This window comes from Argentina silus, assembly GCF_951799395.1.
Source record: "Argentina silus genome assembly, chromosome: 11".
Classification (NCBI taxonomy): domain Eukaryota; kingdom Metazoa; phylum Chordata; class Actinopteri; order Argentiniformes; family Argentinidae; genus Argentina; species Argentina silus.
In genome coordinates this window covers 13,283,340-13,303,850 of record NC_139665.1, presented here as the reverse complement: position 1 = coordinate 13,303,850, position 20,511 = coordinate 13,283,340, and the positions used below count along the sequence as shown (strand labels likewise).

Below are 20,511 nucleotides of genomic sequence, written 5' to 3'. Positions count from 1 at the left end.
CAACAAATAATAGCAATTGTGCTATCTTCAATTTTGCAATACAGCTTCTTTTATTCGCACTGCACCACACACGTATCACGGATTTCTTGATGAAAATGTTGGCGTATGTACAGTTTATTATTTAGCTAGTGACACGAAATCCATCACTGGCTAGCTAGCTAGTTACCTAGCTGGCGTATTCAAGTCAAGCCAACAAGCCAAAGCATACGAGGAAGGCAAAGTAGAGCTAGTCCCGATATCATTACCTTGATATCTAAATTGATTGGATTACAGACATCATTGTGCACATTTTCGTATTAACGTTAGCCTCCCGCTATGAGTCATGGTGGTTACGGTAACAGAAGAGGCCGAAGAGGAGGAGGTCGAGGATATGGGGATGGGAACCGAGAGAGGTGGGACCGGGGAGCCGGGTCGAGCGACAGGGGACCGGGACACTCGCGAAGCTCAGAATGGGAATCGCGGGAGGACCGGGGGGGTCGAGGTGGCGGAGGCGGCGGAGGCAGGGGTCGTCCTCCCCCGCACCTGAAGGGCCGAGAGATCGGTCTGTGGTACGCTAAATGGGGAGGCATAAAGAGGAAAGAGCAAGAGAGAACATCGGTAAGTACTAGCTGTATCACCAGCGAGCAAGCTATGTGGCTGTGTTTGCGTTGTCAACTCTACCATCCATTAACTAATGCCTTGTTTGTTATTTTTCACATTTGCCAGCTCAAGTTGTCTTGCTTTGAGATTGACTGCCTGTAGGACATAGCCTGCTAAGCTAGCTAACTGTTTTTGCTTTAGCCTAGTCCCCTTGTGTTATGCCAACACTCATGGAACAACAGCTGGTTTATCTGACTTAGATGCATGTGTTAGGCGCACTGTGGTACTAGCTAACGCAGATGATTTCACGCCTCTCTGCAGAGGGCAGTGGTTCAGATGGACGAGTCCAGAGAGCAACATATCACCAAGCTCCTGAACACTGTGCAGAAAGGAGAGGCGTCCGGCCCAGGGAGGGATGGCCCCTCCACGTCTGAGAACTGGCGTTCACCTCAGCCAGATAAGGCCAAACACTGGTGAGGACATCTTCTAGAAGCATCCAGCTGCCAACAAAGCTATGCTGAGCCGAGCTAAGCTGTATTGTGCTTGTCTGGTTAGGCCTAATGCAATGGACTGACCTGTTAGCTGTACGGCTGTCTCTACTCAGAGAAGTGCTGTGTGCATTAATTAATTAATTTGTTCATCTATCTACCTCTTGCTCTTCAGTTACTTTGATGGAGACGAGCCGCCGCCAGACCTCCGGAAAATTAATGTTAAACAAGAGAAGGAGGAGGAGAAGGAGGAGGAGGTCACTGTACAGAATCCGCCACTCAGATCACAACGGTAATCTCACTTACCTCACGTGAGCTACCCGTCTGCCTGGCAGACCTAAGGGCAAAATGAGGTGTGCTTGGACGCAGGTTTGAGACTTGTGCGACATTTGCACCTCTGGGACTATTCCATCGCTCCGGTTGTGCCTGACATGTTAAATCAAGCACACCTTATGGTTTTATACATTTAAATACAGACCATATGTCAACATCTGTAGAGCTTTAATGGCCAATGGATGATAATATATGCCATTTAGCTGATGCTTTTATCCAAAGCGGCTTACATTGCAGTGAGGGCATAAATGTTTCAGTATATATGGTCCCAGCAGGAATTGAAGCCACAACCTAAGCGTTGTTAGCGCCATGTTCTACCAACTGAGCCAGAGGAGGATGAAGGACCAGAGGATGAAGGTTTTCCATCACAGATTCTCCATTCATGCTTACTTGGTATGATAACTCACAACTCTTTGACCCTTCTTTCTTTCAGCTGGTTCTCACCAACTGTCCCCGCAGCTGAACCCAAAGACCAGAGGGGTGAGACGGAGGAGAGGGTTCCGAGGAGGGAGAAGGATTGCGAGTACCTCTTTCAGGAGGTGGTCAGGGAAAGTGCTCTTGACCAGCAGTTGAAGAGAGACCTTGAGAGGAAGAGGGCAGATTCCAAATACCTGGACATGCTGGTGAGAATGTTGTTTATATGCTGTTGTTTATATTTAATTAGTCATTTATGTTGTTTATCCAAAGCGACTTACATTGCTGTGAGTGCATACATTTTTCAGTATGTATGGTCCCAGCTGGACCATATCAGTTTATCAGTCATAAAGTTTGTTTGGACCTAAACAATCAATTCAAATACATTTTTGGAACTTTCTTGATTATATCGTTCTTCTTTGTTTTGCAGAAATTCCGGGAAAAACTTCCTTCATATGGAAAGAAAGAGGTAATAATAGTGTATCCTAGTGCTGGGGGTGGTGTCTGTTACGCATAGCCGCGTTGTTACCAGAGACAAGGGGGGAATGCTCTGTCTCATTATCTCTTCTCTGAGGCATTTTAACTCACCCTTCTGTCCTTCTACCTCTCCCCTCTACCTCTGTGGGTCTCCCCCCCCAGGAGCTGGTTGAGTTGATAGCGTCTAACCGAGTCCTGGTGGTGAGTGGGGAGACCGGATGTGGTAAGACCACCCAGGTGACCCAGTTCATCCTGGACGACTACATCGACCAAGGCATGGGCTCAGTGTGCAGGGTGGTCTGCACACAGCCCCGACGAATCAGCGCCATATCCGTACGTATGGGGTCTGAACTGAACGTGTGTGTGTGTGTGTGTGTGTATGCATGTGCGTTTGATTACCAGTTTCAGATGTGTTCTCTCCCCGCTGTGTGTGTGTGTGCTTGTCAGTACCTCTCCCATATGTGCGTAGGTGAGTGCTTGTTGTTTATGGAAAGTAATGTGTGTGTGTGTGTGTGTGTGTGTGTGTGTTTGCAGGTGGCTGAGCGGGTGGCAGCGGAGAGAGCAGAGTGTGTCGGAGAGGGGAACTCCTGTGGCTACCAGATCCGCCTGCAGAGGTGAGGTCACCACCATGAAGGCACTAACCCACCCATGTACACAAGTTAATTACTACCCTCAGTTTGTTTATACCCACACACACACACACACACACACACACACACACACGCATGCATGCATACAGTACACAGCAACCTTTAAGGGATTAGTTGTATCGCTCCATCCGCCTCTCACCTCAGAGTGGAACAACAGCACACAGCAGCTGTGTGTGTGTGTGTGTGTGTGTGTGTGTGTGTGTGTGTGTGTGTGTGTGTGTGTGTGTGTGTGTGTGTGTGGGAGGCAGTTTGTCAGGCAGGCTGTGTGGGCTTTGCGAACCCTCCAAGCATATTCATCCAAGGAAACAGATTGTTTCTTCCCCTCTGTGCTTCTGCAATGTGTGGGAGAGAGGGAGGGCAACAAAGGAGAAAGTTTGTGTGTGTGGGTGTGTGTGTGGGTGTGTGTGTGTGGGGGAGGTTGCTTGTGCTTAAAGTCACTAGTGTGTCAGATAATTGGCAGGGTCATCTTTTGTTCTCTCTCATCATCTCTCTGTCTCTCTTTTTCTTTCTCCCTCTCCCCCTCTCTGATACGGCTAAGCTACACCACTGCCGTCATGACACCATAACGTCTCTGAGCCGCAGATAATCAAATCACTGTGATCAGCGAGACAGGCGCTGGGAAAAGCAGCCCATCTGTGAAGCGAGGCTCGCTTCATGCAGCGTATTTTTACACTTGAATTCTATTTTCGTGGGCAGCAGGAGTGTTGCAGAGGCATAGACGCACAGAAGTAAGCACATAATATCAAACAGAAATTCCCAAATGATCGTAATCATCCTATAACGTAAGTAAGAAAATAGCAAAAATCACCCGGATCACATGTTAAAAGGTTCGGCATCATATTTTAAACAACCACTAAAAAACAATGTTGATACAATTGTTGATGGCATGCAGGTATAGGCTACTTCAAATAATTGAAACTGTAGATTTAATAATATAATAACATGCCATTTAGCTGACGCTTTTATCCAAAGCGACTTACATTGCAGTGAGTGCATACATTTCAGTATATATGGTCCCAGTGGGAATCAAACCCACAACCTAAGTGTTGTTAGCGCCATGCGCTACCAACTGAGCCATAGAGGACCATAGATTTCTTGTTGAGGTTGCAAGAACATAGCCTCCCGTTAGGAAGTTTAGCCGAGACTATTTTCATATAACCTCCTGTTATGAAATATAGGCTCCTTTGTTTCAGATGAACGGTTGTGGCGCCCTGTCACGATCTCGCTGCAGCACACTGACAGCTGTGTTAAGGGAACAATGACTCTGGTCTCAGTACTGGTGTAGTTTCAGTGTCTGTCTGTCTGTCTCTGTCTCTGTCTCTGTCTCTATTTCTCTGTCTCTTTCTCTCTCTCTGTCTCTCTCTGTCTCTCTCTCGCTCTGTCTCTGACTCTGTTTCTCTGTCTCTCTCGCTCTCTCTCTGTCTCTCTCTCTCGCTCTGTCTCTCTCTCTCTCTCCTCCAGCAAGAAAACAAATGAAGTTCTTATTCAAACAGGAGGGCAGTGTGAATGCAAAAAGAACAGTTTTGGACAAACCAAAAGTTCACTGAAAGGGACCAAAATACCCACATAGTAGCTGAGATGAGAATCGTCCGCCGGTCTCTCCCTTTCCCTCTCCTCTCTCTTTCTCTCGCTCTCTGTTTCTCAAATCTCTTTTCTGGGGTCAACAAGAAGAGAGTGTGTGTAAGCTGGCCTTCCTTAAGCTTGTGAGCTTCAAATGATGTGGTTTAAATTCCTCTTTGATTAGGTGACTATTGATTTCTACTGACCTGGGATAATTGCTGCTGCTGCTCCTGTGTGTGCGTGTGTGTGTGCGTGTGTGCGTGCGTGTGTGCGTGCGTGTGCGTGCGTGTCTGTGTCCGCGGGAGAGAGTACAGTGAGATGGAGTGGTGAGCAGGTTTAGGGGGAGAAGCCAGAAAAGGATAAAGTGCTCGATGATTGAATTGCGAAGGTGAGAAAGGTTCAGTGGAGGAGAGTGATCAGAGACCTGGGGAGAGAGGAGGGTGACATGGAGGGTGACAAACAAGGCCAGACAGATGGATAGAGAGAGGAGGAGAAAAGAGAGATGGAGACAGTGGGAAGATAGATTCAGAGAAAATTTGATGTCATGGCAGCAGAGAGAAGAAATTTCTGGAAGAGAGGGTGAAGGGACTAGAAGAAAAGAGAAAAAGGAGGGTTGAAAGAGAGGAAAGGTGACGGACTGGGTAATCATACCTCTATGGGGCTCAGAGAGAAGTTAATGTGATCAGGGCTACACACACACGACACACAAATGACAGACACACACACAGAGCAGACACACACACACAAACGACAGACACACACACAGACCAGATACACACACACACACACACACAAATGACGGACACACACACACACACACACATCTCCAAGCTTAGTCATAGTGGTGTACACACCATCCTGGAAAGTAGATATTAGTCGTGTCATATGTGTGAGTGTGTGTTTGTTTGTGTGGACTGCAGTGCCTTCAGTAAGTATTCACCCCCCTGGACATTTTCCACATTTTGTTGTGTCATAACCTGACTTAATTGATTTAATAGTTGTTGTTTTTCTCACCGATGGACTCAATTCAACTCATTGAGTGATATTTATGCATTTGAACTAATCAATCCATTTAGGAGTGTCATAGCAAAGGGGGTGAATACTTATTGACGTGACATTTCAGCTTTTCATTTTTAATTAATTAGTAAAACATAACAAAAAAAAAAAAAAAAAAGAAAGTTCACTTTGACATTATGGGGTATTTTGTATCGATCAGTGACAAAAAAAATCAATTAAATCTATTTTATAATCAGGTTGTAACAAAATGTGGAAAAAGTCCAGGGGGTGAATACTTACTGAAGACACTGTCTCGACTCTGTGCTGCAGGGGAGGCTGGTGGAGGTAGAAATCGGAGGACGTGTTTGATCCCATTCCTTAATCCATTCCATGCATTGCAATGAGCCCGTCCTCCGATTTCTACCTCCACCAGCCTCCCCTGGTGTGCTGAGAAGTGTTGAACAAGCTATAAATGCTTTTTTTCCCATTTCCACGAGCAGCTTTATCTCACCAAGCCAAGGAGCCGTAAGAAAATATCAGAAGTAGGCGAATAAGATCGGGCCTTTTCCCCTCGTTCCATTCAACTTCAATCAACTATTTTATTCCAAATGGCTTCAGAGTGACTTTGCATAATAGTTTCCCCTTCTTGGCCACGACCTGTAATAGTAGATGGAGTGAATGAGGAGACGACCTTTTATATTAAACCAGGATGAAGTGGAATAATTATTTGTATTAAATTCTCTCTTTTTTTTCTTCTGTTCTCTTCTCTCCCTCCATCCCTGCACCCCCCCTCCTCTTAGTCGGTTACCACGGAAACAAGGTTCGGTGCTCTACTGTACAACAGGAATTATTCTACAGTGGCTGCGCTCAGATCCGTGAGTGTCTCCCTCTTCTTCATCATCATCATCATCCTCCTCCTTTTCCTCTCTCTCTACTCTCTCCTCTTTTCTCTTTCTCGGCTCTTCTATTTCCTCTTCTGTTTTCTTCTCCTCTCCTCTCCTCTTCTCCTCTCCTCTCATTCCTGCCATTGCCTCTCTTCTCTTTTCCACCCTGTCATTCCTTTGCTCTTTTGCACTCTTTTCTGACTTTTCTTTGCCCTCCTCTGCTCTCTCTGCTTTACGTTGCTTCTCCCCCTTTTCTTCCAACTCTCTCTCTGTCTCTCTCTCTGTCTCTCTCTCTCTCTCTCTCTCTCTCTGTCTCTCTCTCTGTCTCTGTCTCTCTCTCTGTCTCTGTCTCTCTCTCTGTCTGTCTCTGTTTCTCTGTCTGTCTCTCTCTCTCTCTGTCTCTCTCTCTCTCTCTGTCTCTGTATCTGTCTCTCTCTCTCTCTCTCTCTGTGTCTCTCTATCTCTCTCTCTCTGTCTCTCTCTCTCTCTCATATTGATGTTTGGCTGCACGCTAGTCCCAGGAGTAGGAGTAAGTATGATTAGTATCAGCTTCACAGGGGGAGCCAAGACACACGCACCCCCCCACCCCCACCCACCTCTGTTGACGCATCCCTAGCTTTAGAGGGCGTTTGAAGCACACCCACAGAGACCAGCAACATATGCAGGCTCCTTTTGTTTTCCTGTTTGTTTTATCTCATAATGGCCTTGACATAAATTTTACAGTGAATCCAAAAGACAATGGCTTACAGCTGGTTTCTAGGCTACCATAGTCACTGTACTTGTTCTCTCACTGTGCCTTCACACACACACAGCCTTGCACGCGCAAACAAACACACCCTTGCGCGCGCACACACACACACACACACACACACACACACACACACACACACACACACACACACACACACACACACACACACACACACACCCTTCCCTGACCGTTCCCCCTCCCTCTCTCTGTCCTCCCAGACTGCTGTCCAGTGTCAGCCACCTGGTTCTAGATGAGATCCACGAGAGGACTCTGCACTCGGACGTCCTCCTGATCATCGTCAAGGACCTGCTCAAACTCCGCCAGGACCTCAAGGTCATCCTGATGAGCGCCACGCTCAACGCAGAGAAGTTCTCCAAATACTTTGGTACGGATGGAACGACTAAAACTACTACAACACCGAATGAATGATTAGTTGAATTGTACGCAGTCACAGTGAATGTGTGATAGCAGTAGGTAGGTGTAACTGATATAATATGTTTTATCTGTCATCGTTGTCGTCCCTCCCTCCTCCCCCTCCTCCCTCCCTCCCACAGACAACTGTCCTATGATCCACATTCCGGGGATGACCTTCCCAGTCCAGGAGTTTTTACTGGAGGATGTGTTGGAGATGACCAGGTCAGCTGTCATGGCTCAGCTCCAGGGATTTATACAAATAACAATTTAATCGTTTTGTTTTAGTTTAGTTTATTGTCATTGTACGGATATAAAATACTTGTGTGTCGGGGTTGCCAGGTAGGAACAGGAGGTTGTGTCGGGGTTGCCAGGTAGGAACAGGAGGTTGTGTCGGGGTTGCCAGGTAGGAACAGGAGGTTGTGCCTGGGGTTGCCAGGTAGGAACAGAAGCTTGTGCTGGGGTTGACAGATATTAACAAGAGGCTGTGTTGGGGTTGCCAGGTACCGTCCTCAAATGCAGGACCGCAGGCCCAGGTGGAAGCGAGGCTTCATGCAGGGCCAAAACTCCCGTCCTGAGAAAGAACAGAAAGAGGCGGAGTACAAGGAGAGCTGGCCCTGCTACGCACGCACGCTGAGGGACAGGTGAGGGCTGCAGTTGGTTACTCTTCCTCTGATTGGTTGTGTGTGTGTGTGTGTGTGTGTGTGTGTGTGTGTGTGTGTATATCTGATTGGTTGTTCTTTGCGTCTGTCCGTATCTGATTGGTTACTCCTTGCGTCTGTCCGTATCTGATTGGTTACTCCTTGCGTCTGTCCGTATCTGATTGGCAGGTATGCTGACGGCACCATTGATGTACTGGAGATGATGGACGACGATGACAAGATCGACCTGGACCTGATCGTGAACCTGATTCGCCATATCGTGCTCAGCGATGAGGTGAGTTTCACCCTCTAACCATGGTTTACTGTGCAACTGGCCTGGAGTTGAGCCCTACCGATCTGCCATTTGGGTGCTGAGGACTGATGGTGTGTTCATGGCATCTCGGAACTGGGGAAAATGTCACGACTTAGAAACCGGTTGTAAAAAGATGATACCCAAGTTTCCCACTTGGAGAGCATCCGAATCAACCAATAAGAAGCTCTAGGCAAATAACTTACGCTTTTTTTGAGTTTCCGCTCGTCGTGAACGCCCCGCTAGCTATCTTCCGCCGTCTTAGGGAAGCTGCATTGCTGCATTGCTGCATTGCTTCACTCCGTTCTGAGCAGTGGCACGTGTGCTCCGTCTCCCCCCGGGTCCACCGCATGGCCATGTCCAGGGCTACGGGTGCAGCTAGCGGGTCCACCCCTGGACTTAGGGCAAACCCTTCAAACCTCCTCAACCTGGATCCGTTTCGCCACAGGCAGCGATGAGTGCTCGTCTCTCCCCCCCCCCCCCCGTCCCCCCCCCCCTGGCTCCGGGGCTCCCCCATGGGTAGAGTCCTCCAGCAAAGGGTTGTGGCGACAGGCTTTAGAATGCATCTAGGTCAAGTAATAGCCTGGGCTGAGTGGCTTCACATAGTCTAGGCTGGAATTGGAGGGAGGGTGAGGGTGAGACAGGGAGAGAGAGAAACAGGGAGAGAGAGACAGGGAGAGAGAGAGAGAAAGAGAGAAGAACTAAGTTGATAGTACTATTCCTGGCTTAATACAAAATGTTATACAATGTGCAATGTGCGTGTGTCTACCCAGTGTGTGTCTCAACCATTCCTCCATCCCTGGTGGTGAGCTACACGATGCCCAAGGCCAAGATATGACAGAGCTCAGCTGAGACACACAGTGGGGTTCAGTTCAGTACTGTCCAGTACTGCACTCCTTCCAGAACATTCTCATTCTGATAATAGGACACAATACACAGAGGAGGGGAGGAGAGGAGAGGAGAAGACAAGAAAGTGTTTGAGATGGGGGAGGGGGCAATTCCCTGTGTGTGTGTGTGTGTGTGTGTGTGTGTGTGTGTTTGTGTCTGTGTGTGTGTCTGTGTCTGTGAGTGTGTGTGTCTCTGTGTCTGTGTGTCTCTGTGTCTGTGTCTATATCTGTGAGTGTCTCTGTGTCTGTGTGAGTCTGTGTGTGTCTCTGTGTCTGTGTCTGTGTCTGAGTGTGAGTGGTAAGGGCTTCTGTCAGCAACAGAGCCGGACGGAAATTAGCCCTCTTATATCTCCGGCAGCTACCGTGGCCTGCAGGGCGAGCCAGGCGGCTGATTCGCTGTAACATTGTCAGAGCGACGAGAGTAGGAAGCGGCTGATTGGCTGTGACAGCCCACTGAGCCGGGGCTATGAGCCGCCTGTCAGGGCTCTGACCGTGGTGATTGGTTAATTAAGATGCTTGCGTCTGTGATTATACACCCATGGGGATGACATGGAAGGGCCTAATTAACGTCTGCAATGCGTGTGCGTGTGCGTGCGTGTGCGTGTGCGTGTGCGTGTGCGTGCGTGTGCGTGTGTGTGTGTGATTAAATTAATTATTTCCCCCCATCTGTTAATTAGATATTTTGCTAGTTTTTAATCACTTCTCAACTCGGTCTTCCACCGAGTGTGTGTGTGTGTGTGTGTGATTGTGCGTGCGTGCGTGCGTGTGTTTATCTCTGTGCATCCATGCGTGTTTCTCTGGATAATACCTGCGTCACACAGGTCCCCTTGCGGGAGTTGGTGGTGGGGAGTTGGGAATAATTAGCCTTAATTAAAGAGCATGTGGAGCTCAGGGCCCTGAAGCAACTCTATCTCCACTCATTTAACACTTAAATGAAGTGAGATCCTATTCATGAGGTGAAAATAATGGTACAGACCTTTTCTGTTCAGCTCCTAGACCCCTTCCCCAGAGTAATGTCCTTTAGGCAGTATTAAAGCTAACCCTAACTCTAACACTATTCGACATGAAACCTCCTAAGCAGTGTCTGTGTGTCCTGTTTTCTGCATTTGGAGAAGTGTGTATGCAGCACAAACCCCTAAAAGACGTCAGCCCAGGCCGTTAGCTGACTAATCGTTTTTTTGGCACCTCTAATGACTTATTTTTCCCTCCAACACTGAAAGAGAAGTGCTTCTTTCGACTAATTATCTAATTTGACAAACGGTGTAGCCAGCGAGCATGTTGGGTAGTCAGGAGAGAGAGAGAAAAAATAGAAGAAAAAAATGTGTGTTCATAACGCTGTCGTGTGTCTGGGGTTACAGGAAGGAGCTATTCTGGTCTTCCTGCCGGGGTGGGACAACATCAGCGGTCTCAACGACCTCCTCATGGCCCAGCAGATGTTTAAATCAGGTACACACACACACACACACACACACACACACACACACACGACAATTACTACCTGTGTAAATATCCATAATGTTACGTTCTAGGTGTCTTTTAAGAGTTGAATATCTGACCCTTGGTGACATGTTGTTGTTGTTGTTGATGATGATGATGATGATGTTGTTGTTGCAGATCGGTTCATCATCATCCCTCTGCACTCCCTCATGCCCACTGTCACCCAGACCTCGGTGAGCATGGCCTGGCCTCTCTCTCTCTCTCTCTCCCTGTCTCACTCACTCCCTGTCTCACCCTCTCTCTCTCTCCCTCCCTCCATCCAGTACAGGTGAACATTCATATCTCAGTGATAGTGACAGTGTGTTCTCTCTACTCTCCCATTCAGGTGTTTAAGAGGCCACCTCCAGGAGTGAGGAAGATTGTGATCGCCACTAATATTGCAGAGACCAGGTGTGTGTGTGTGTGTAAGTGTGTGTGTAAGTGTGTGTGTAAGTGTGTGTGGGGGGGAGCAGCCATGTGTCTCCACACCGCCTGACTCTCAGAAAGCTTAAAAATCCATGTTGAAAAAATGTGTGTGAGTGAGTGACAGGTGTGTGCGATTTTTGGGACTAATTAGCATACTGTGCCTGAGCAGTTAACATACGTTGTCATTGGCTCAGGTAAGTCATCGCTGCAGTGACAGGGTGTCTGTTAATGGATTCACAGAACCGCAAACACACAAACACACACTCACTGAGCAAATGATGTGCTCAACTGACCTCACTAGTAAACTCTCTAAATATAGTCGATGCCAAACTTTTCAAAGTGCTGTATTTATTAATACATCTGTGTGTGTGTGTGTGTGCGCTTGTGTTTTTAAAGTATAGCTTCAACATTCAAAGTGGCTTGGAATTTGACCATTTAATAAAGTTTGACCTTGCTTCTCTCTCGCCTCCCCCCCCCCTCCCCCCCTCCCTCCCTCCCTCCCCCCCCTCCCTCCGTCTCCCTCTCTCTCAGTATTACCATAGATGACGTGGTGTTTGTGATTGACGGGGGGAAGATCAAGGAGACTCACTTTGACACCAACAACAACATCAGCACCATGACAGCAGAGTGGGTCAGCCTGGCCAACGCCAAGCAGAGGAGAGGCCGCGCCGGCAGGTCTGTGTGTGTGTGTGTGTGTGTGTGTGTGTGTGTGTGTGTGTGTGTGCGCCCATATTTGTATTTTTATGTACGTGTGTGTGTGCACATTTTTGTGTGTGTATTAAACTAAATTGCAAATACTCTCCCTCCCTATCCCCTCTCTCCCTCCCTCCATCCCTCCCTCTCTCCCTCCCTATCCCCTCTCTCCCTCCCTCCATCCCTCCCTCTCTCCCTCCCTATCCCCTCTCTCCCTCCCTCCCTCCCTCTCTATCCCCTCTCTCCCTCCCTCCCTCCCTCTCTCCCTCCCTCCCTCCCTTCCTCTCTCCCTCCCTCCCTCCCATCTGTTAGTGTGTGGATAAGTGGGTCTTGGTTTCCTCCCCCTCTCTCTGTATGCTCCCCCAGATCTGTCTGCTGTGTGAACAGCGTGCTGAGAGCCAAGGCCCAATTAATGCAGGCAGAACCGACAGCTAAAATGTGGCTGCGGTCTAGTATTGGGTTGGCATCAACTCACTCTGTGTGTGTGTGTGTGTTGTGTTGTGTGTGTTGGCAGGGTATGTCCGGGGAAATGTTACCACCTGTACAATGGGCTAAGAGCAAGTCTCCTGGATGCCTACCAGCTTCCTGAGATCATGCGCACACCACTGGAAGAGCTTTGTCTGCAGATCAAGGTAGAGAGTGTGTGTGTGTCTGTGTGTGTGTCTGTGTGTGTGTGCTGGGGGGGGGGTGAGAGTAGCAGTGTTTTGTAACAGGTACAGAAGCTGGTAGCGTGTATTTTCCAGATTTAAAAAAAATAAATACAAATGATTAAGGACTGACTTGCTGCTTTCTTCACCTAATTCAGCCTACGGGGTCATCACCGGTGACTCAGGCTCCCTCAGCAGCACTAACATGACCTCGCCTTCTTTGCCTCTGTTTCTGTCTTTCCCACACACACCTTCTTTCTGTTTCACACAGACACACACACACACACACACACACACACCCTCCCTCCCTCTCTCTCACACATCCTATTGCTGTTCTAATGGAACATAAAGCCAAAGTAGTCTCAGTAGTCACACACACACACACACACACACGGCAAACAGACATTGACACACACGCACACACACACATACATAATGGGTGTGTGTGTGTGTGTAGTGTGTGTTAATCAGAGTGGTAGTTCGTGGGTGAGAGAGAGGGAGCTGGCTAATGCAATAATCAACCCTTTTAGAGGGAGGAAGGCTGTCAACAACGTGACCCTAGCTGCTAGCTATGTGCTAATGTACCTATTAACAGTCAGCGGCAGAGGCACGGTGACATTGTATCAACTATTGTATTAAGCCAGGAACAGTACTGTTTACTTAGTCCTCTCTTTGGTTGTGCACGTATGTTATTCTGTGTCATTTATGTAGCTGTAGCTCTCTCTCTCTTCCTCTCTCTCCCTCCCTTTCTCTCTCTCTCACACACATGTATTGTATTTTCTGTACTGTTTATCTATCTATCTATCTATCTATCTATCTATCTACATACATACATACATACAAACATACACACACACATATGTGTTGTATTTCCTGTACTGTTTATTTATCTTATTTCTATACCAAGAATAAAGCAATGTAATGACCATGGTTCTAAATGGTATCCTTGTACTTATATATAGATATATAGGTATTACCATAAGTATTGGAAATAGGAAGCATTTTGTCGTCTTTTAGCTCTATACTCCAACAGTTTGGATTTGAAATCAAACAATTACTATGGGGTCAAAGTAGAGATTCTCAGCTTTACTTCAACGTTTAGGAAGTACATTTTTTAAACATACTCCCCCTCGTTCAGGGCTCCAAAAGCATTGTGGATAGATGAAGCGAATATGCTAAGCTAAGATGTGTTCTATTGGACAGATACTGAAGTTGGGACCAATCGCTGAGTTCCTGAGTAAAGCTCCGGACCCGCCCACGGAACAAGCTGTCACTCTGGCCATCACACACCTCATGGACCTGGTGAGAGAGGAGGAGGAGGAGGAGGAGGAGAATATGAAAGGAAGAGGGTGTGGGAGAGGGTGAAGATAGAAGTAAAGGGGAGAGGGGGGAGGAGCTTAAAGCAAGATATGTGTTACGTAAAGAACTTCATATAGAAAACTGTGTGTGTGTGTGTTTGTAGAATGCTCTGGACCGGTCGGAGGCGCTGACTCCATTGGGCTTCCACCTGGCCCGCTTGCCTGTTGAGCCCCACATAGGCAAGCTGATTCTGTTTGGAGCTCTACTGGGCTGTCTGGACCCTGTCTTAACCATCGCTGCCTCCCTCAGCTTTAAAGACCCCTTCTTTATACCAATGGTTAGTGCACACACACACACACACACACACACACACAATATCTAATCTCTGAGAATCCATTTCTTCAGAAGACTGCTAGAAGTTGAAATCGTTGGTTTCTCTCTCTCCCTCTATCTCCTTTTAATCTCTCCATCGCTCCTTCAATCTCTCTCTCCGTCCCTTCCCAGGGTAAAGAGAAGATGGCGGACATGAAGAGAAGAACTCTGTCCAGAGACTCTAAGAGCGACCACCTCACCATCGTCAATGCTTTCTTCGTAAGACATCTTCACCCCTAGAACGTTTAACGGTCGCCTTCTCTCACTGATCTATGCAATATCTATACATTTCTCCTTTTTTTTGGATAAATCAGTTCGGCCATGCAAACTTGAAAATAATAAAAAATAACTAATTGCATTTGGGGCCTGTATGCGACTTCCTACTTTGCCCATGCTTTGGGCCGGCCCGATCAGAAAACATGCATTAACCCTATTAATAATAATTGATCATTATTATTGTTATTATTATTTATTTTTTTTAAATTGGGGGGGGGGGGGGAAGCAGGGCACCTTTTAAACAATGAATCCCGATGCATTAACCATATTAATAACAATTTATCATATTTTTAAACATTATATTTGTATTTTTGTATTTTCTTTTTTTTTAAAGTGAAGCAGGGCACCATTAAACAATTAATCACGTTTGTAAATGATTATGTTGATCCTTCAGGGCTGGGAGGAGGCCAAGCGCCGTGGGTACAAGTTTGAGCGGGAATTCTGCTGGGATAACTTCCTGTCCGCCAATACGCTCCAGGTGAGTCTCTCAAACCACCAATCAAACCACCAGTAGCCGACGGCTGTGCTGATGGATGTCTGCTCTGAATGAAACCTCCCTCAGTGGGTATCCTAGGTATTCAGACAACAGGGTTGTGTTCAGTAAGGCAAAACGTTCATAATGTTGCAGATACAGCGACCTGCGTGAAGCATTTTTTCTTTTTTGGGGGTCTACACTCCATTGGATTTGAATTTGGATTTGTTACATTATTGGTTTCACCATTTAGGAATTACAACACTTTTTTTTTTTTTTTTTTTTTTTTTTTTATATTATACATAGTCCCCCTATTTCAGGGCACCAAGAAGTATTGGTTCAGATTCATATAATGTCCAAATTATGCACTCATGTTTAGTATTTGGTCGACAATCCTTGCATGCAATAACTGCCTGAAGTCTGCGACCCCCTGCACTGTTCCAGTGGCAGCCATACATGCCCAAGCCATAACACCTCCTCCACCATATTTCACAGATGAGGTGGTTTGCTGTATAATATCGTGGGCAGTTCCCTTTTTTCCCTCCACACTTTACTCTTGCCATCACTCTGGTAAATGTTACATGTTACACAACATCTTTGTCCCAGTAATTACGGACGGCACTGTAGAAATGCGCAATAAAGAGCTGACATTTGTGTTGTTTTTTTTTCGTTCTAAATGTTAAGTGTTTTCTAATGTGAAATGGGGTTTATGAAATTTATAGATGCTCCACAACATGAAGGGCCAGTTCGCTGAGCACCTGCTGGGAGCCGGTTTTGTCAGCAGCAAGAACCCTAGAGACCCCACCTCCAACATAAACTCAGGTAAATGACCCCAAGAACCTAACCTCTAACCTTGGCGAGACCAGGCTTTCCCTAGTTCGGAAAACCTGGGGACATTTGAGGTAGAAGCACGTTAGCTAGGGGTGAAAACCTGTAACTTGCTTGCCACACTCCCAACCAGTCAATAGGAACCTTAAAACTGAACTAATCCTTTTAGGGTAAGGGACCAAATAATGTGATCATTTGAGTGAACTATCCCTTTAAATCTAGTCATGGATTGTCGATATTTGACGTTCTACCAATGTTTCTGATTTTTTATTTTTTTTTGCAGTTAGATAACCAGTCTGTCTCGCTCCTTTCTTCTCCCGCTCGCTCCCTCCCTCCCTCCCCCTCCATCCCTCCCTCCCTCCCTCCATCCGTCTCCTTCTTAGAGAATGAGAAGTTGATAAAGGCGGTGATTGTGGCAGGTCTCTACCCCAAGGTGGCCATGATTAAACCCAGCGGCAGCAAGAAGAGACCGTGAGTCTGCTGGAACACGTAGCACACATGCACACACACACGGCCACACACGCACACGCCCACACACACACTGCACTACTCATTGCACTACTGCGTATTTGTATTATTTGTATTGTATGCTGCATTGTCAAGGAATCGAGCCCAAGAATTTTACTCCCTGCACTCGTGTATGAGACGTAACAAATAAACTTGAACACATGCACACGCACACACACTCCCTGGAGGAATCACTACAAAGAAGATCAACCCTAAAATCAGAGATAAACTGAAACCCCAAAAGGTTTTAGTTTAACTTTTGCCTCCATCAGTTTAGCTGAGAGACGGACACTGACATGATCCCACCTCAGATCTGATCTGGAGCTCAGAAAAGGAGACAGCCCTGAGGCTCTGGAGAGAGAATTGTCCCTATTGATTTCCACCTGAGACCAGAGACACACCTCCGTAATGGGAGACTGGCTGAGAGGGCCTCGTCAATAACTCATTGGCCTTGTCAAATAAGAGCAAGAAAGGCGGTGTATTGATCATTTAAAAAAAGAAAATAATATAAGTATGTTATATTGACCCAAATTCTACCCAGAAATCAATGTCATAGAGCTTTACATTGTAGCTCCGCTCCAGACAACACAATCACACCTGTCTGTAAAGGATGTACATAAGGGCGCACACACACACACACACAAAGCATGCATGTACGTACACACACACACAATATCTCTCTCTCTCTCTCTCACGTACACACACACTCCAATAAAGGCCTGTTTCCTTCCCGTCTCCAGGGTGAGGGTGTACACCAAGGCAGATGGGAAGGTGTGTATCCACCCCAAGTCTGTCAACGCTGAGGAGACACAGTTCAACTACACCTGGCTCATCTACCACCTGAAGATGAGGACCAGCAGTGTGAGTACTATGCATGGTGCCAACACACACACACACACACACACACACACACACACACACACACTAGGTGTGAGTGAGAGACAGACTGTCGGGCTGAGTGGCGAGGGTGTAAAGTCTACAGTGTGTAAAGGTTGGCCAGGTGCCACTTGTTTCAGACTGGATGAATATTTGATGAGTGCTGGATGAACAGTGCTCTTCAAAGGCTCTGGAACTTCAAAGCCTCCAGACACAATGTGAAACTGAGGAGAGACTGACAAAGCAGCCAAACATCTCTCTCTCTCTCTTTTTCTCCCTCTTTTCTCTCAATCGCAACCTCACCGAATGGGAATCAGCAGAAAAACACCCCTCACCACTTCTCTCCCCCCCCCCCCCCCCCTCTCTTCTCCCTCTATTCCTCCCCTCTTTTCTCTCGACGCAACCTCACCGAATGCAATGAGTAGCAGAAAAAATCACCTCCACCTCTCTCTCTACCTCTTTGTCTGTCTACATTTGTCTCACCATTCCACCGTCGTTGTCTGCTGTGTATGTCGTCATAGGTCAACATATGAAAATACCTCTTCTGTAGCTTAGCATTGCACTAGTACTAATAGTACTAATAACACAGCTTTCCTGTTTCAGCGTGCGTGCGTGCGTGTTTGTTTACACGGAGGGGGCTTGTAAGGACAAAGGCGAAAAGACAAGCATATTATACTGAGAGAGCATCTCTAGGGGTCTCAGGGCTGCTGGCATGAATAGAGAGAAAAAGAGAGAGAGAAGGTGAGAGAGAGAGAGAGAGGGAGGGTGAGAGAGAGAGAGAGAGAGATGAAGCCGAATCCTCTCCGTCTCCTCTCTGACGCACTTGCCGCCGGTCTTTTACACATTCATCAAACTGATGCAATCCCTCGCTTTCTCACTTTAACAAAAAACAAAAAAACAACCTTTCTCTCTCTCCTCGCCACTGCTTTTACCTTTCTTTCTCTCTCTCCCTCTCGCTGTCTGCGACTATCTACCTTTGTCTCCCTCTCTCTTTCTCTCCATCCCTTTTCCTTCTGTGTCTCTGCCTTCATCGTCGTCAGTGAGTTACTGAGGAGGTTAGAGTGGACTCCCTCTCAAACACATTCACACCTCCACTCAACCGTTACTGCTGAGAGAGAGGGAGAGGGAGGGAGGGAAGGAGAGGGGGGGGGGGGGAGAGAAAGACAGGGAGAGAGGGAGGGAGAGAAAGACAGGGAGAGAGGGAGGGAGAGAAAGACAGAGAGAGGGAGGGAGGGAGATTGGTTGACAGACGGGGCACGATGACATTCACACTGCAGAGGCACACATTTCTGACACACACACACACACAGTGCGTTTTGCTCTCTAATGGGATGCTGTCACTTGCAGCACAGAAGGGGGGTTGGGAGTCGCCAGGCAAGGTGTTACTTAGTGAGTTACGGAGTGTAAAGTCACAATTCAGTACTTTATTTCCATGCTATCCAAGGTTGTGGAAATGTGTTTAAGTGCAATGCTCATAAAATACTAATCACATATCCAAAAATACATTGTACACACATCATCAAATATGTATCAAGAATGCACCTATAGAAAAGACAAATATGAATGTGCCTCTTAGGGCATATATACTGTAAAGGGTCTAAACATATTGAATATGACCAGTAGCAGGTTCAAGGTGTGTGGGTGCGTGCTGATGATGATGATGATGATGATGATGATGATCTGTCTTTCCGTGTTCTTCCCAGATCTTCCTGTATGACTGTACGGAGGTGTCCCCCTTCTCTCTGCTGTTCTTCGGGGGTGACATCTCCATCCAGATGGACCAGGACCAGGAGACCATCTCTGTAGACGAGTGGATTGTCTTCCAGTCCCCCGCGCGCATCGCTCATCTCGTCAAGGTACACACACACACACACACACTCTCTCACTCTCTCTCTCTTCCTCTGTCTCTCTCGCGCTCTCTTTCTCTCTCTCTCTCTCTCTCTCTTCCTCTGTCTCTCTCTCCCCCCCCTCTCTCTCTCGGCCTTACACCTTCCTTTCTCTCGTGCTGTAGAGTCTTAAGAAAGAGCTGGACTCCCTCCTGGAGGTGAAGATCCGCAGTCCCGCCCCCGTGGACTGGAGCAACCGCCAATCCAAAGACTGCGCTGTCATCACAGCCATCATAGACCTCATCACTACCCAGGAGACGCCTAACGCTAACCACGCTAACGCTAGCAGGTACGCCCCCAGAGGAGGAGGCCGGTACTACAACAGTTACAGAAACGACGACGATGAAGAGGACTGCTAGGAGCGGAGAACGTTCTTTTCCTCCGTACTTTTCCCTGAAGTGTCCACTTGTCCACTCCTCTTACACAGACTTAAAAAACATTCGGGTTGGTATAAGCATGTAAGCTGTTACACCAATTGATTGAAACCTATGGGTTTCAATTTGATGTAGGCGAGTGGACAAGTGTCCGTGACACGTCATGGAATAGGATGGAGAACTGGGCCGCAGGGTATACCCGGGGCCTGCTTCACAACAAAGGACCAGGAGGAGTTAGTCAGCTGACTGTGCTAGCTAGACATTCTGAAACATCGCCCTGTTACCTTGGTCATAAAGAAAGAAAGGAGGAAAGATTAATATTTGGAAAAGGGAGTGGGAGTGGTATCACTGACCGGCTTACAGTACTTGTAGTATATTATTTCCGACAGGCTTTCCTCATAAACCAGAACATTATACAGTTGTATTTGAGGTGTTGACCAAAGTTAGCTGGCTAGCTTGGTGATCCTGCATCGTGAAATACAGCTCTGGCGTCACCAGCCCTAGTCCAGGAGAGCCGGGTGGGTCAGGCTTTTGGGATCCCCTTTTGGGTCCACGGTGGGGTCCAGGTGTGGAGAGACAGAGCAACAAGGCCTTGGCAAAGTCCTCAAATACCAGCCAATAATGTTTTAATACCATTTCATAAACGGACTGACTGGAAAGCACTTGAACCGTTGATTATGGCTTGATGGCTATGATTTCTTTTTTCTTTTCATTTTTTTGTATGTGTATGCTATTGGTTGTAAGAACAAAACAAAAAAAAAAAAGAATTACAAAAAAAGTTACTGGCTGTTGTTTTGTTGATTTATTGGTATATATTCATTTTTGACAGACATCTTTGAAATTGTTTTATTGTAATGTTCACACGACTCTAATGGTGGAACCATTAAAATACACCTTACTGCAAAATGTGTGTTACTGTCTTAACTGTGTGTGTGTGTGTGTGTGTGCACATTTTAGGTGGTTTTGGGAATTATTCCTAAAACTTAACTGCCTTGGTG

At 47.0% G+C, this 20,511-nt stretch overlaps 1 protein-coding gene across 1 annotated transcript in view; it reads left to right on the top strand.

The window, feature by feature from the left end:
- The window catches only part of dhx36 (DEAH (Asp-Glu-Ala-His) box polypeptide 36), a 20,433-nt gene extending 23 nt beyond the window's left edge, over positions 1–20,410 (top strand). The window contains exons 1-26 of the mRNA XM_083680472.1: positions 1–597; positions 901–1,052; positions 1,243–1,359; positions 1,834–2,023; positions 2,245–2,283; positions 2,454–2,624; positions 2,826–2,905; positions 6,298–6,372; positions 7,351–7,517; positions 7,687–7,768; positions 8,047–8,187; positions 8,374–8,479; positions 10,740–10,827; positions 10,996–11,051; positions 11,204–11,268; positions 11,815–11,958; positions 12,491–12,608; positions 13,827–13,925; positions 14,086–14,259; positions 14,427–14,513; positions 14,965–15,048; positions 15,765–15,864; positions 16,254–16,341; positions 17,118–17,238; positions 18,957–19,109; positions 19,265–20,410. The exon at positions 1–597 is cut by the window's left edge and continues 23 nt beyond it. Coding sequence (XP_083536598.1) covers positions 316–597; positions 901–1,052; positions 1,243–1,359; positions 1,834–2,023; positions 2,245–2,283; positions 2,454–2,624; positions 2,826–2,905; positions 6,298–6,372; positions 7,351–7,517; positions 7,687–7,768; positions 8,047–8,187; positions 8,374–8,479; positions 10,740–10,827; positions 10,996–11,051; positions 11,204–11,268; positions 11,815–11,958; positions 12,491–12,608; positions 13,827–13,925; positions 14,086–14,259; positions 14,427–14,513; positions 14,965–15,048; positions 15,765–15,864; positions 16,254–16,341; positions 17,118–17,238; positions 18,957–19,109; positions 19,265–19,498 — 3,213 coding nt within the window. The 5' untranslated portion in view covers positions 1–315 and the 3' untranslated portion in view covers positions 19,499–20,410. The remainder of the gene's footprint in view (positions 598–900; positions 1,053–1,242; positions 1,360–1,833; positions 2,024–2,244; positions 2,284–2,453; positions 2,625–2,825; positions 2,906–6,297; positions 6,373–7,350; positions 7,518–7,686; positions 7,769–8,046; positions 8,188–8,373; positions 8,480–10,739; positions 10,828–10,995; positions 11,052–11,203; positions 11,269–11,814; positions 11,959–12,490; positions 12,609–13,826; positions 13,926–14,085; positions 14,260–14,426; positions 14,514–14,964; positions 15,049–15,764; positions 15,865–16,253; positions 16,342–17,117; positions 17,239–18,956; positions 19,110–19,264) is intronic.
- Positions 20,411–20,511: the final 101 nt, after the last annotated feature.